Source organism: Ostrea edulis, chromosome 2 (genome assembly GCF_947568905.1).
Source record: "Ostrea edulis chromosome 2, xbOstEdul1.1, whole genome shotgun sequence".
In the NCBI taxonomy this organism is placed as follows: domain Eukaryota; kingdom Metazoa; phylum Mollusca; class Bivalvia; order Ostreida; family Ostreidae; genus Ostrea; species Ostrea edulis.
In genome coordinates, this window is record NC_079165.1 from 94,437,757 (window position 1) to 94,455,852 (window position 18,096).

General features: G+C 34.8%; 1 protein-coding gene across 8 annotated transcripts in view; it reads right to left on the reverse strand.

Moving 5' to 3' along the window:
• Nucleotides 1-6,150: 6,150 nt before the first annotated feature.
• LOC125680855 (high affinity cGMP-specific 3',5'-cyclic phosphodiesterase 9A-like) overlaps nucleotides 6,151-18,096 on the reverse strand; it is a 36,290-nt gene continuing 24,344 nt past the window's right edge. For 2 of the 8 annotated variants that reach the window (XM_048920643.2, XM_056155590.1), the window contains 6 exons: nucleotides 17,518-17,674; nucleotides 17,283-17,399; nucleotides 15,737-15,841; nucleotides 8,665-8,793; nucleotides 8,336-8,428; nucleotides 6,151-8,135 (listed from right to left, as the gene is read on the reverse strand). In XM_048920643.2, coding sequence (XP_048776600.1) covers nucleotides 8,094-8,135; nucleotides 8,336-8,428; nucleotides 8,665-8,793; nucleotides 15,737-15,841; nucleotides 17,283-17,399; nucleotides 17,518-17,674 — 643 coding nt within the window. In that variant the 3' untranslated portion in view covers nucleotides 6,151-8,093. The other 6 variants (XM_048920644.2, XM_056155591.1, XM_048920645.2 and 3 more) reach the window with 4 other exon arrangements.

The following is an 18,096-nucleotide window of genomic DNA, read 5'->3' on the forward strand; positions in this document are numbered from 1 at the left end:
CCTGACTACACGTGCAACATGTGGCCTAGCATTGTCTTGCTGTAGAGTGATGTGATTTTGCTGTCTCTGTATGAAGGGTATCACATGGCGCTGAATAATTTCCTCTCGACAGCGTACGCCGGTGAGATTTCCATTGACAATTTGTAGAGGGGTCCTTCCACGTGCTGTTATTCCACCCACACCATAACGCTACCTCCACCGAATTGTCGACGTTACATAACACAAGCGTCCTGGTACCGCTCCCCAACGCGACGATACACTCTAAAACGGTCGTCACTGCTATCCAAATGAAATCTGGATTCATCAGTGAACAGAATATTGGCCCAGTCCTATATTCTGAATCGCAGATGTCGTCTGCACCACGCTAGTCTAGCGATACGATGACGCTGAAGCAGTATTTGGAGCACCGCTGAACGTCTTGGTCTGATCTGCTCGTGCATACAATTACGCACAGTTCTTGGACTGATTGGTCGAAGTCCAGCAATGCTACGACCAATCAAACTTGCTGTCTGAAAACGATTTCTCAGGTGCACAAGTCTAATGTGGTTGTTTTGTCGATGCGACGTCAGACGAGGACTCCCAGAACGTAGTCGATCCCGAGTCTTACCAGATTGTTGGAAACATCTCCATAATGACTGGATGGTGTTCCGATGAACTCCAAAGTGTCTTGCTACGATATTTTGTGCCATTCTAGCTTGAAGCATCCCAACAGCACGATTACCTTGGTTTTCGCTGAATCGTGGCATGTCAAAAAGGTAAATTTTGTTAAAAATTAAAGTGTTTTCCTTAACGAATAGTGTCCAAACAAACCTTTTACACTTCTTACTCCAAATATTATTGGCCAGTAAAACTCGTGCGTCCGAACACTTCAATAAACAACATGTGTTCACTAACAATGAATTGTCACATATTTAAAGTGATTTTCTCTTGTTGTACAGGAATTGTATCTGGTTATCATCAACAGGGTCATGTTTTCGCATATGTGATTAAACGAGCTCTTCCCACCTTGTTATCGCATGGGCGGTACTAACATCAGAATTACACAGTAGAAACAAGACAGGGATAATCAGTTTTCGTGAAGTTACTTTAGCTGTTTTACGGGTAAAGCGTGCGCCGATGGATGTCTGGGGCGTTGAAGCAGACAAGAAGTGTTATGTACAAATGTAACAGATATACACATACCTGTGACCGTTCTCTCATTTAATCCTTTTCCTACTTTAATATTTGTGTTACATGTATACATGTTTTCTTAAAACATTTGTACAAATACATGTATAGAATTAAATTCCTGAAAAATAATTTATGAAGCCACCAATCTGTGATTGATGCGGACAGGGATAATCAGTTTTCGTTACGTTAGTTTTGCTGTTTTACGGGTAAGGCGTGCGATGATCGATGTCTGGGGCGTTGAAGCAGACAGGGGGTGTTACATGTGTATGTAACAGATATACACATACCTGGGACCGTTTTTTTTTTTTCAGCCAAAGATGTTGAATAGTTCTCCTGTTTTACGGGTAATGCGTATTAAATTTTATATACACATGCATCGTCCGAAGATGGTACACTGTATATGACAATATACCATTGTATTAAATGTATGGTTCAATAAATGTAAAGTGAAAAGCGTTTGAAATATGTGACATGTCCGTCATCTTCTAGCATTCTCGTAAATTCACATTATCAAAGAGATGGGCGGTCCTTCTCTCAGGGAGTGCGCTCCGCGCACTCGTGTTAGAAGGACCGCCCATCTATTTGATAATGTGAATATTTACTCGGATGCTAGAAGATAACCATTACATAGTCCATGCATCTGAGTCGGGTACTATTCAATATTGTTAAAAAACATCACATTTATCGATTGTTTAGATTTTATAAATATAAACAATAAATATAGAAAAATTATACTAAATTCTATAATGCACAGTTTCTTTTTTCCGCTAGAATATATTACCCCTCAAGATACAATCAATCAATCAACATAACTTTATACAAAATTTCGAGTTTATCAATTTAAAAACATTTAAGAATCGGTGTTCTGTTTGGAAAAATATATCAACCAAATTAATAAATTACAACATTTGAACTAGTTCAACTACTTATATCATAAATTATAAAACTGAAATACACGTATAGGAGTATAAAAATAGAAGATATATCGGATAAAACAGAAACTGTAATATCACACAGATTTAGAACTTTTTGATTAATCAATCCTTCCGCCACAAAATAAAGTCTCTTAATTCCAGTACAACGCTTCCAACATTTGAGTCAACACAATTTTTTCAACTGGATATGGTTGAGTAATAGATGTGTAATATGAACTAGTATATACTTAGTTGTAGCATCCAGTGCACTTGTGCTCAAACTCTCAGGAGCTAATTTCAATCCTTGGCTGTGTGACGTTGAGAGTTAAGGGAATGTGACGAATATTTGTAGTCTCCTACTGCTAGTGTTGGATATAACAATGATTTCGATAGTTATGTTACTCACAGGAATAAAAATTTCACCCGATTAAGTATTTAATTATTGACGCTCCAAGCCCATATCCGAAGTACAGGTATATATGTATACAGCATCAAGTTTCAATCGAGTGGGGTTAGTACATGTATCGCTGACCACTGGTTAATTAATATATCGAATATCGATAATACCTGTATCGAAAATCGATAATACCTATATTTAATGGAAATTGTATTTTCGTTTTGATGCATAGCAGGTAAGTAGTGTTGAGCAGGGTAACGAGCTGTCTTCAAATAACAAAATACCGCTGGAACATTCGAAATGAACTTCCTGTTCGTAGACTTTGGTTTCTTGACCCCTGATCAACCTGTTTTAATATTGTTTGAATCAATCCATCTGGCACTTAGTTAATTAAATAAATGTCAGCCACCATAAATATCGGTACCCTGTGATTATATAATAATAATAATAACAACAAAATAGATGTACAGCATGCGTATCTAAATCCATAAATAAAAATTTATGGTCCGAAGAGTTTTGTTAGACACTGAACCTGTCTGAATGCCCTTATCTCAAGGTAATGATTTTTTACACACTACCTTTTCGAACGCCTTAATTTTGTAATCCTTCATGCCAAATTGTTGACCAAAGACAATGAAATTTCAAAATTTTAAACTCGGCATTGCGAATGTGTTTATGTTGTTAGTTTTTGTTCAGTGTGACAATCTAAGGGCAAAATTATGAATACACGTCGTTTCTTCTCGTCAAACGCAATAATCGAAAACGTATTGCACTATATGAATGACAAGCAGAAAAACTGCTATATTGTAAACAGTGGCCTGGTTTCTTGGACACTGCCAGGTAGTGTACAACCTAATTCCGGTAAATTCCTTTAACTTTAAAAGTTATAAGGCGCACACTTTCTAAAACAATCCCGGATAATTGATATCTGACATATTGGACAGTTTTCGACTTATCACCTACTGGTGTGATGTGAATCAAATGATTTAATAGTTCGCCAGTTTTGATTTAAATCCTGTTTTAAACCAATTTGAGAAACATAATTATGAAAAGTTTACTGAACTAGTTCAAAACAAAAATTAGTTTGTATGGGGTAACTTCACTCTAAAGTGTGATGAGAATTTGCGATGTACTTTCTGAGAAGAACTTGTAGGTGTTTAAACACATCGTAGTATATCAGAATTTATATGTCCGTCTATGGCTTCATTAAGTAATGTTATTGCACGTGTTCTGTTAGTTAATAAATGTGTATTGAACTGTGGTTTTGTGCTCCCGTGTTTTCCCTAGACCCGAGATTTAACATTGGTGACGAGGATTCAATTATGGCAGGAACTTTCGGGAAGTTAATAGTTTTTTGTGGAGGAAAAAGATAATTGAAGTATTACTGTGAGCGTCTGTGCGACTATTTCTATGCGAATGGTATTGGAGACACAGAGCCAGCGGATTTGGGAAAGCGGCCATCAATCCTGTTGAGTGTTTGTGGTAACAAAATTTACAAACTTATGAGTGATTTGTTGGCGCCAGACGAGCCCGGAACCAAGTCTTTTGCTGAATTAGTGAATCTTGTTCAAAACCACCACGCACCAAAACCCGGTGAGATTGTACAGAGATACAAATTTTGCTTCCGGAAACCAAGTGAGATTGTTGCTTCATATGTGACGGAATTACGAATCGTGTCTGAAAATTGTAATTTTGGGGCGACATTAGAAGTTATGATACAAAATCGTTTGGTTTTTGGAATGATGGACGATAAGATACAGTGAATTCTACAATTGGAGAAGGAGCTAACTTACAAGGGGGCCTATGACATTTCCGTGTCTATGGAAACCGTTGTCAAAAATATGATTGATCTGCAGTCAGGGCATAACGAAAAGGTGAACAAAGTTTCGCATGAAAACAAAAGAACATCATGGAAACAAGACTTGAGACAAAAATTGTTTTCAATGAAACAAGTCTAGTCACATGATTGCTCTGTGTCGTCAAAAGAAGAGGGACCAAGCTGCCAGCAAGCATGGTGGAGCCCAAGAACACCCATCTTGATCACCACAAAAATCGAGAGTTCGGTTCTAAGGGAAAAGAGGCACGCAAGTACAGCTAACTCGAAGGGGGAAGGTACATATTACGTGTGATGAAAGTGATCATGACAGTGATGACAACACTACAGAGTACTCTATGTATCACCTAAATGAGGATAATAGGAAACGGGAACCATATCGAGTGAGCCTTAGCTTGAACGAAGAGGACATATCCCTGGAATTGGACACCAGAGCTAGAAAAACTGTTACTAGTGAATTCTCTCCATGAACAGGATTTTTCAGTAAATCTCAAACATCCAAACTATCAGCTGCGTACATATATAGGTAATAATATAATAATAAAACCTTTATTAATCCAGGATTACATATTTAGCGATAACGCTAGTTTTCAATATGGTCTTGTATATAACATACTCCCTCATGCATAGCTCTGATCCTTGGACGAATTTGGCTCCAGTTTTTGGTGGATTTGTTTTGGCACAGTAGTTTTCCTTTTAGCTGTTACAAGTTTTTTGTCATTTCGAATATCCAAACTTTCGGCTTGAGCATCACTGAAGAGACATTATTTGTCGAAATGCGCATCTGGTGCAACAAAATTGGTACCGTATAAGTTTTACATACAGACAGATATTAGTAAAATAAACACAGATTAAAAGAAGTAGAATACATATAAACTTAAGAAATAATTATGAATGAAAGAAAATAGGAACCAAATGAAGCTTAAAGGTATGGTGATAATCCCCTGTCAACCGGTCACATCCTGCCGTGAGCCCTATATCTTGATCAGGTAAACGGAGTATCCGTAGTTAAAATCAGTGTGACAAGAGCGGCCTAACCATTAGTATGAACACGTCAGACAACATTTGACCCAATGACAGGTTGTATTGGTAAACTAAATCGTTTTAACGACCATGGAATTTGCGAAATGCTGTGTTTAAACGAGACTGTTGAAACCCCTGTAACATCAGCTTGTTTGTCAGTAGTGTACCTTGATCATACGCAAAACAAGCTCTTGCGTATCGAATCATCTTCCTTACGAACAAGCGCAGGCGCCGCAGCCCAATCGGAAGTAAATATCTGGATAACACCAGCTTCTATCATTTTTGTCATAATGACCTTCCTCCTCTCCTTGAAAAACTGGGGGTGTACGGCGCATCACCTTTATACCCGGAATAAGTCCTCAATACCCCTTCCTTGTCGTAAGATGAGACTAAATGCCATTATGGGGCGGGAAAATCAAGGCCATGTGTCACATCAGGTGTGCTATGATAAAGATCCCTGACGTCTTCATACAAGTCACCAGGGAATGCAATGTATTCCATTTTTGCCAAAACATCGTGTGTTGCATGTCCAGGTACCCAAGGACTCCCTTACCTACTGGAAATATTTGACTCCCCATAAGCATCACTGGTAGTGGATAACCGACATAAGAGATCGGGTAACATTTTGGTGGTATCCTTTTAGTGGCTAGCTGCGAACCCACTCATTGTCATACTCATCTTGATCTTTACCAGCATATTCACGTAGCCATGACTTTGTCTGTTCAGTTTACACATAATCAACATCTTTTTACAATACGAAATATACCTTTGCGATGGAGTATATATTGTCAGTGTAAAACACGAACTACATTTTTGGAGTGTTATCAATATTTATTGTAACTTCAATGTGAGGAATAAATCGTTAAATATAAAACTAAACAATTGTTTAAAAATTACTAACGTTAGACTAATTAAACAACAACTGACAATCATTTGACAAAAGAAATAAGAATAAATGGTACATGTACAACTTAAGGTATCGGTATAATGGGAAATCAAATTTATATTTTGAAATTAATTACATTTAGCAGTGAAATTGCAGTTGGACGGATAATTCTAACAGGGCAAATAAGTTAAAGACAAAGCTTCAATGTTCTTGAATATTTCAAGTTAGAAGTTAGTCCATTATTGTGAAAAGTTCGGAATTATATCACAGTCACATAGTAAATCTTCAAAGAAAATTAAGTATTTTTAGTAAATAAATATAATGATCACTCATTTTTATTTTTACAAAATCCTAATGTATGAAAATCCAAACCCTTGTAATGAGTAGTATTATTTTTTGTTTGTGTATTTCAAAGTGTTCACTCCATAAATGGAGGACGATTTAAAGGTTACCAATTCAAAACTGATATCACAACAATCTTTCTTGACAAAATATGGGTTACTGTAGTGTGAAATTGATTGACTACATTGAATATAGAGTAAACAAAAATATATCACAGCGGAATCGTTCTATTAATTAAGTGACTACATTCCTAAGAACCAGAACGGTGGATTTGAGAAAACACGTGATTTTCGCCAAATTGAAACAATACACATATTATAAAAAACATTTTTCTTTATAAATGATGTTAGTCATTACACATGTATTTATGCATCTCCCCTTTCGGCTATTATTTTGATGTTTAGAAAATAAACTTCAATTTTTAGAATCCTCACGTCGACATACTTCAGGAAACATGTTTATGGTTCATAAAGGTATACAAGAAGAGATGCAGGTCAAATCCTCAAGTGTTATTTTTTAATGAAATTTATTGTTTATACTTGCATTCTATTATCATTTCTGTTAGAATTTACAGGTGTTAAAATAGACTAAGCATATTTATCAAGACTCGCACGCGGATTGTTCACAATTGATGAGGATATGGCTATCATTATAAGTTGTAATGAACAATGGAAATGTAAACTTTGTGGTTGGATGTGGAATTTATTTCACGACGAAGATGGGATTTTGTTTTTGTTTTCACGAGTGAAAAGCATGAGAGAATATATTTATAAAACTTGTCTGACGATTGAAAAACATGCAACTTCCATATCGAACAACAAAGCATTAGATTTTCAAATTATTACATTTTCTTTGGTTTTAGAACATAACTATATCAAATCTTTAAAACTGTATAGAAATACACAGCATGTCACTATCAGTTATTTTTCACTTTGTGAAAATATCATTTTTATTCAATGGATAAATTAGTATTTCACTGTTGAAAATATAAAAATAAATAATAAATATATTTCTCTCATGATCAAACCCAGAAAACAAATTCTGCACGATATTTTCTTCGCACAAAAAATGTGTTTAATAACTTAAACCCCTGCGCCTTGTTCCCTACCTTTACTCAACTGCAAGATTCTTAGAAATGTTAGTACTTAGCTATTGTAGATGTCATAGCTTACAGGGAATATCATGGTATATCATAACCAGACAATATGGTGAAACTATTTGGAACCCCAATGGTTTCCAATTTCAAAATCATAACATTGACCAGATTAAAATGAATATTTTGGCGCCAGAGTTATCCTATTTACTAAAACAAAGCCAGCGAACCATCTTCCTCAGTCAATCTCATTAGTTACCCAAAATGTAAATGTTAAATTTTGTGCTGGAAGTTCGACAGTAAAAAGTTATATATCCAAGACAACAACACGAGTTAAATGGGTATCTCTAAGGACATGCACACTAGGTCGTTACTTATGCAGAGGATTATCATAGTTCTCCCTGTGATAAGGAATTGTCTGTGATCTAAACTTATCATTTCTCTGTCACCGTCTTCTTCTTGTTTTGTGAAGGAGGCTACAAGAAAATAAAACACACATACAGAAACTACATTGACCAGATCATTTCATGTGAAACAGATTCTAATACACGATATTCTATTTACATTAACTTTTCCACTTTACCCCCTTGCAGATCTCCATTTTTAATGATGAAAAGATAAACTACTAATGGTTGCATGTGTATTTCAGCTTTTATATAAGAAACAACGAACATACCGGAGGCATCGAGTTTTTCTCTTTCATATCTTCATAGCGATCACGTGCTATTCTTAATGGTTCAACCATAGTACTGTCAATAACTTGAAACAACTGCAATACAAACATGGTTTACAACCTGTACAGTCATATATCATACCTTCATAACCTAACCACACATTCTATTCTTTCTACACGCCAATGTTGGACTACCGACAATATCTTTCTATCCGTACATGAAGTAGCATGTACACTGTATCAGTGTTGACGAACATGGTGATTAACATTTTCTGTTTTACATATCCTCTGTGTTGTAACTTGGAAACTTTAAATGACATGCAATGAGATACCTTCGCCACTGTTTCGAACATCGGAATGAGAACAAATTTGATGAATCCAATTTGTGCTGTTGGTTTTGTGACCTTATCTCTGTCCATAAATGGCGCTACTGGTAATCCTTCCATTTTCTCTCGGTCGGACTGAAAAAAGAAACCACACGATATACTTTTTTATATCATACATGTAACTGTTTGATATTTACATAAAAGGTATTCATAATACACACCAACCAAAACATCGGGGGCACATAGGTCTGTTTGTCCGCAAAACTTTAATATTGGCCATTACTTTTGAATGATGAGTGATAATGGTATCTTATTTCACATGTGTATTTCTCTTGACAATACCTTTGTTTTGGTACCAACTTGTTTGATCTTGTGACCTTCACCTTAGAGTTTGACTATTTTGACCATAACGTTTGAATGTTTAACGATAGTCTTTCAATTTTGTTACGTGTGTTCCATGTGGCAAGTCCTTTCCTTTGGGTACCCTGGTTATTTTTCTGTCATACGGGGGCATCAGCCTTTCATAAACACATCTTGCTTTCTATCAAATATGCTCGACATCAATCACCTCTTAAAACACTACCTGATATTACTGAATGTTGGCAAAATATCTAGAGGTATTTAAGGAGAAAGCGATCGATCTCGTTGACATTTTTTCAAAGAGCATTACTATCGTATTTAGCACCAGTATCAAGCCTGGAAACCCACATCTATCGTATAAAATGATGTAATAGAGTACTCAACGCGCCATCATTATCGTTTATATTCTTAGACGAAAAATACATTTACGTGCTGAAATGTACGAGCCAATAACAATATCCCTTTCAGCCTTCATGCTGATCACGAAAGCAGGTGTTTTTCGAAAAAGAATAGGCTCACTGGGGACCATCAGGGAAACTCCAACACTGACAACTGAACTTATTTCAGTTAGTCAGCCGCTATATAGCTGATATATTGATAAAAACGACATAAACCCATAAACAATCAACGAAAGCATGTGAGGTCGTGAGAGTAAATTCCTGGTCCACGTGTACCTAATTCTCTCGTCAACTATTCTCATGGGCTGTTACATGGGACCTGTGACGACTGCTGTAAATGGCATCATGCAGACTGTTTGTTTGTCACCTGTAAATGAAGCTATGGGCAGATCTATATATTTGATAGCGATCTATAAACTGAGATTTGCCGAACATCTCTATTTACATCATTTACAAAGTACATGTATAATTAATCCCACTCCAAACTTTTTTTCTTTGTCTGGAATTTTTCACTCATATAAAACTCATTCCAATCGTTGTCATTGTAAGACTCTATACCCCGTCCAGCACCACCTATATCTGCATCATCCCCAGTAAAGAAGAATGGGTCTGATAAAACTTCACAACCAAAGCCACACAACAAGATTGTGGTATTGAATCCCAAAAGTATATATATAAAAAAGAGAGATTGATACAATCAATTTTACATCATATGGGAAACTGCAACAAGGCTGTGAAACCATATAATTAGTTCAGAGCAATTTTCTCAAACAAACACTATATATAGAATATACCATCGATATTTTTATAGTGGTGTTATGATACATGTAGCTGTTGAATAACATCATTAGTGAAGAGATTTATGTTAATGCAGATGCAGAATTTCTCTATGTAAAGCCACCAATACCGGAGAATAAGAGTAATTTAACATACACATGTACTTAGATGTTTCTACTCACCACCTAACTGTAATAATAATAATATATAATAATAAAGCCTTTATTTATCCATGATTACGTATTTAGCGATAACGCTAGTTTTCAATATGGTCCTGCATATAACATACATACAGACAGATATTAGTAAAATAAACACAGATTAAAAGAAGTAGAATACATATAAACTTAAGAAATAATTATAAATGTAAGATAAATAGGAACAAAATGAAGCTTAAAAAGTATGGTGATAATCTCTAAGATAATTTCTCTTAAAACACAACAATTGTTGAGGTTTTTTTTATATTTTGACTCAAAGCATTCCACACTGTGCTCCCTGAAATACTGAAAGATATTCTATAATATTCTGTTTTTGCCCTGGGTATATACAATAAATTTGAATTAGAATTTCTAGTTTGCCTCTGACTGACTTCTAATACATATTTAAAAACATATAAATAATCTGGCATTGAACCATGTAAAACTTTATACACTAACATGACTTTTCTATAGACAAAGTAATCTGATAGAGGCAACCAGTTAAGTTCTGTAAACATGACATTAGATGGGGTTTCAAAATTTCTGATGTTAAGAATTACCCTTGCAGCTCGATTTTGCAATATAAAAAGCTTATTCACATTTTCAGCATTTCTTGGATTGCTCCATATAGTACAACAATATGTAAAATGTGGAAAAATCATAGTATTAAAAATCTTCAGCAGCGCATCGTTTGACATTAAATATCTTATTCTTCTTAAAATGCCAATTCTCTTGGAAATCTTGTTTATAAGTGATTCTATATGACTTTTCCAGGACAAAGTTTCATCAATAATAATACCAGGTAATTTTGACTCCTGAACACATTCTATGACTATGGAGCGCCAAATTAACATAAACTCAAATAATTGAAGATATCATCAATTCATTTGATGCGCGCAACAATTTAATTAAAGATATCTTCAAATAATTAATGATATCTTCAATTCTGAATTATTGCGCGCATTAAATGAATTGATGATAGCATTAATTCTTCTGCTGAATTGATGAGCGCTTTATTTGAATTAATGATCTCTTCAAATGAATTAATGATATCAACAATTGAATTGATGCGCGCTACAATTCAATTGAAGAGAGCAATAATTGATATAATGTGCGCATTAAATCAATTGATGAGAGCAATAATTGAATTGATGCGCGCATTAATTCATTTGATGAGAGCAATAATGGATTTAATGTGCGCATTAATTCAATTATTGCTCTTTTCAATTGAATTAATGATATCTTTAATTCATTTGAAGAGAGCAATAATTCTTTTAGAGAGAGCAACTAAATAATTAAAGATATCTTCAATTCAACATATCCACAATTGAATTAATGATCTCTTTAATTGAATTGTTGCTCTCTTTAAAAGAATTGATGAGCGCATTAATTCCTTATACAAAAGCATTGTAAATAATTAAAGATATCTTCAATTGAATTAAAGAGATCATCAAATTATTTATACCGAGCTCTAAATCAATTACTGCGAGCAATATTTCTACGAAATTGATGCTCTCATCAATTGAATTGAAGAGAGCAATAATTGAATTAATGCGCTCATCAAATCTATTATTGCTCTCATTAATTCAATTGATGCGCGCATTAATTCAATTGATGAGAGCAATAATTGAATTGAAGCGCGCATTAATTCATTTGATGAGAGCAATAATTGATTTAATGCGTGCATTAATTCAATTAAAGAGAGCAATAATTGAATTGATGATATCTTCAAATAATTGAGTTTATGTTAATTTGGCGATCCATATATGACATGGTCATTTATCACTAAATTTAATTTTCGATACTTTGATAATTTTTAAAGATTAGAGACTGTAGTATTACCTACCTCGACAACTTGTCACGTCAAAGGCCTACATGTAGTAGGTGATTTCATCTTACCTGATATTGATTGGCATTCTACCTTCATCCCTAGAAACTAAACTCCATGCCAACCATTACGAAAGACAGAAATAATAAATGAATGTAGTCAGGAGGAATCCGTTACTTTTCCAACTAGAGGACCAAATATTCTTCACCTATTTGTGATAACCGGTTTTGATTATTAACTGACCTCAACGACCATGTGGTAGATTATATTGACACCACATTTATGGCTAGGAATCTAAAAAGTGAGCTAACGCATCAGATATGAAATCAACAGCAGAAGATCTAATTAAAGATGCTCACATTTTTTTAGCTACAGCCATAAAATCTGGTCTCAAAAATATTCATCACAATACTGTACCAATTACCATATTCTGTTAGTGTGCAACGTGTCATACGAAAGGAAAACAGAGATTAACAGAAGGCACGAAAACCAAAAGCAACGGAAGATTTAAGTAGTACAAAAGTCTGAAATACAAGAAAGCACATTCCACTCATACCCAATATATTGTCAATCCGAAGTTAAATCCCCAAAATTCTGGCATTTCGTAAAGAGTAAGATATAAGAAGGGGATATATAATAGCACTTGAAAGCACAGATAGACTCATTCCATACACAAAATGAAAGACATTAGAAGTCTTATCGAACAAAGCATATAATAACAGTGGCAAAACATGAAATAAGAGCTTAGAAATACATAAAGCATGTATTAATAATGATTCAAACATTTTATGTGCAATAATTGACAAAATACACAATCCTGTATCGGTATCATTTTCTTAAATTAGCGATAAACAATGTGTGCAGCAATAACATTGATATATATCTAAATCCACTTAACCAAGTGAAAATAATTTCGAGGGCGTGTCCTTGCGCTAACTAGATTTAGTATTGTTTCGATATTTTAGCAATCCCTGTGACATCATCGTATGACTTGATGTAGTACACTTCTGCGTTATTCCTATTTCGTGTCATAAGAGTTGAATATTAATTTATTCATTTAAAAAGTATTGGTTTTGTATTTTCTCATTTGCATAGAAAGGATTGTAAATGACTGTAATTTACATGCGTAGCAGTATCACTAAATAGCAAACTCAGGCAAAGCTTTCCATCAAAGACACATCAGGAACTGTCCAAGCACAACCACAGTGATATGCTATCAGACATTTGTTTGAGCGCTAATGGAATACTCGTGTACAATCTTGGACCCAGCAACCAAAGAAAATATAAAGAAATAAGAAGCAGAGTGTGCTTTCTTATTAACCGGTATTGTAACACCCATACTACAGGCACTAAACTGGGATACACTACAAAAACAGAGAGCATGAACGAAAAAACTATCATCTTGTATAGAATTGTTCCTGGACTTGAAGCTACACCATTAAGAAAATACAAATTCCTCCTAACAACGAGAACAAGACTGCACCACAATCAGTGTTACTTAGTACCTAAAGTCAGGACTTAAGAACACAATACTCCTTCTTCTGAACACAATACGAATCTGGAATAGACTATGACCACAAATAGCAGAAGTGCACCACCCTTGAAGTATTCACACGGGAGGTACAAAACACCCAACTTCGTTGATTGCCAATATTGATTTCATCCTACTTTTACTGGGGCACATCTACACTATATAACACCGGTATGTATTGCACATACATTCTTTTTGTTTTGAATAGAAACAGTCCTGTAGTAATCCCTTTGGAGATATGTGTTTTGACGGAAGAAGGAACTCCAAGAAATTCATAATATTTATCAGAGTTACTGCTTCCGAACGGAAATTTTATTTTCAACACATTATATTTACATTCCAACATGAAACTTGATATGTTGTGATTCATTTGACTAAAATCTCACTATGACATCACAATGCGACTTTCAAAGAAAGGTCGACTTTGCAATGTCATTCCAATCAAATACGTTGAAGAATAGCACCCTTGGTTGTTTACTGAAAAGTACGGATATGAATTTGTCTTTCAGATATTCACATCAAAATCTAATATAAATGCACACGACTCATTCAGTTGGTCTGCACATTGTTGCGCACTATTGACATGAAAAGGTGAAGATAACGAACAGTGATTAATCTCATAACTCCTCTAAAGAATACAAAATTAACAGTAAGGCAAACATGGACACACCAGAGGTGGGATCAGATGCCTAGGAAGAGTAAGCATCCCCTGTCGACCGGTCACACCCACCGTAAACCCTATATCTCGATAGGATAAACAGAGTACTATGTAGTCTAAATCACTGTGTAAGGAACATTCTCTATTGGTAGGACATATGTCAGGTAACATTTGATCCAATGACAGATTGTTTTGGTAAATTATATGGTTATAACGACCATACAATTTGCGAAATGCTGACTATTGAAACCCGTGTAACATCAAATTATTTGTCAGTAGCCTGCTTCGATTTAAAAACTTACCATACGCAAATCAAGCTCTATCGAATCACAGATAATTTGTTTTTGAAGTTATGCATGTATATATAACGTATTTTATTGCCATTTATATAATGATACATTTTGAGTATAGTATGCCAAACTGATAGTCAGCACTTTCACAAACAGTGCAGGAAGCGGATTGTATTATTCATTAAACCCTAATTACTTTCTAGCATAGTGTATAAAAACATTGTTATAATTATTATGCGGACTTTCAATTTTTTTTTGTACAAAAAATTAACATTATGCGGACGGTCCATTTTTTTTCCAAACTGTTTGCGTTTCAATGAAAAGGGCGATCACTCTTTTTTCAGCATTTCCAATGTTGATTGATGCGGACACATGTATTTTAAACGTAATATCGATTGGTTTGTAACTATTGGTACTTAATTATCAACAATAGATGATAATTATCATTTCTGCTAACAAATATTGAACAAGTGTACTTTTTAACAAGTACAGCGAACTGTAGAAATCGAGACAGAGAATATTCGAGCAACAAATATTTAACAGAATTTTTAACGCCGAAAACAATTCCCATAAGCCTTCTTATCTCGCAAAATAACAACTCGTTGACCTACGTTGATTACGTCAGTATCACCCCATTCTTATGATTCCCTGTGCACTGGAAATGAGTAGATATGATGAAAGACGACGGATGTGATGACACGATCTTTGTTGACATCGGATCATCATACAAAAGATGAAGTGGTGGGTCTAATTGAAGGTATTGTTTTCGTGCAACAGGATATCCAGATCTGTTTTTTTCTTCTGCTCACCTCTAGTTACCAGTATCACATGTACAACGTTTCAAGTATTACATGAAAGTCTCGTAACTTTATTTTTAACGTCGCATGACGAGGGGATAGTTGGGACCTAGTTTAGAAGTTTTATAGGTGTGTCGCGGCCTCTGGGAACCACTTCCCTCGTTATACAGTGAGCGCCTTACTATAACAACTAGATGTAGGTATCTGTAAGATGTGGCATATTTTATTACACATGTAAATACCTGATTGAAATATTCCTCCAGAAGACAATCAACCCAGGGTTCAGAAACTTCCATAGGTCTGACCTCGTTGGAAATGTCACAACATTTTATCAGCACCATTTTCAGCTAAAATGTAAATCGATACCAAATGGTAGAAAATTTCCTTTCTTCCTTGATTCGTTTCTTTCAAAATATTTCCTTCAATTATTACTTTATTATGCTCAAATGTTTTGTAACGAAATTTTATCATCAATTCTGACAGGTAAAATATTAATGAAATTTTTATGTTAAATGATTTGTTGTCAATGAATGATACGTTTATCGTGCAACATTAGATTTAATGTTAATGTATGATCAAAACAAAACAAAACATGCTACATTCCATGCAAGCAACGAATCAGTAGTACAGTTGTATCATATTATACAGTGCAAAGTATGTAAAATAACCAAGTTCATAAAAATAAAGAAATTAATATACCTATATGTACTTGGCTTGTAATTTGATGAAATAAACTGGTAAAAAAAAAAAAAAGGAAATTCAAACTGCTAGAAAAGGAAACTTTGAAATTGGTAGGTTATAGATAAAGGAATGAAACGAGTTTAAAGGAAGCAGGCACGGAACCGGATTTGATGAGATTCATATTACCGAATCCATATGGGATTTGTTTTCCCATTCAAATTTTTTAATATTGTTCTGAAGTGATTCCAGGATATCTTTGTGCCTTGCCATATCTGTAGCTAGAATTAGCTGCAGCATTCCCTGTTGTACACAATACAGATCATAAATATCAACAGTAAACGAGGAAGGGTGTAAACAAAGAGTTTTAGTTGTATTTCGTATTCTGTTCGTTGCGGTGACAACATCTGCACATTATTTCACCCGTATTACAACAGACAAGCGAGATGATTCAGCTTAAATTCGTTGGCTTCTGTGTACAATTTGATTAGTATATTCACGCTGTTGAAATTTGAATATGTAGTGATAAGCTTCTTGTAGTTAAAGAATAAATTTCTATTTTGCATGGATATGAAAACCAAGTATGTATAAGCCGATTCTGCAGAAATCATCCAATGCATTCCTTATAATGTATTTATGTTCAAACCATTCTATTAATCATTTCAAGTTAACAATGCAGCTCTTTTTGTTTCCATGTAAATCATAACAGAAACACATGTTACGGTGTGAAAGCTTGTCATCTATTTAAATGAAGAAAACACGCGAGTCCTAAAATAAATACAGACACCAATTGGCTGGGAGACATACCCGCATCTTGACAAATATTTATGTATAGTTGAAAGGTCCAGTGTACATTGTATCGAAAACTAGAAACAATGAAATATCAAAGATTACGTTATGAATTTTGTCGTGTCACCTTTCTTCTTTCTCATAGACAACGAATTCACATTAAATTCGTCTTTGGTAAAGAACAGAAGAGACGATTTACTTAGAGGGATACCCATTGCATTAAATATCATTGTTCTCAGTAAAGCAAACACAATACGCACACGAAAACAACAAACTAGCTACACTCCAAATGTACAGAGGCTAGCGCCCTCTATGTTGTACCGTATCGAGGCTATCCTTGTTCTTGTAGTCAAATTCGGGCTCAAGTTTCATTTTAAAATTATCCATTATTTCTCCGTGACGTGCCATATCCGTGGCAAGAATCAACATAGTTATGCCCTTATCAAAATAAATAAACACTATGTGTGTTAATTTCATACATGTCAAATAGTTGTATTACAAAAGACCATGTGATTAGAAGTTCTTCATTACATGTTATGTGTTAGAAGTGACTTACAGCACGGATCCTTTTGAATGTATCTTTATCGACATTGGCAAAAACATTGCATTCTGGATTAGATAAGATTTTAAAAGCAACCGCACAGTGATGGTTTTCTAAAGGTGAGATATCATTGTATCGAATCGCCAATTCAGTCCGGGCGTTAATCTGATACCTAAAATATAAAATTTATTACATCTTTTATTTATTTGTTACATGTATCAAAGATAAATCATTTATCTATCACAGATACAATAAGTCCCGTGGGGATCCAAGTTAGAATAGGTCCTCAGTACCCCTTGCTTGTCGTAAGAGGCGACTAAATGGGGCGGTCCTTCGGATGAGACCGCAAAAACCGAGGTCCCGTGTCACAGCAGGTGTTGCACGATAAAGATCCCTCCCTGCTCAATGGCCATAAGCGCCGAACATAGGCTTAAATTTTGCAGCCCTTCACCGACAGTGATGACGTCTCCATATGAGTGAAATACTCTCGAGAAGGACGTTAAACAATAATTAATCAATCAGATACAATAAAGATGCATTTCCTCCCCCAATAATGAAATTGAAAAACTAGAAAAATAATACTAAATTAACCCG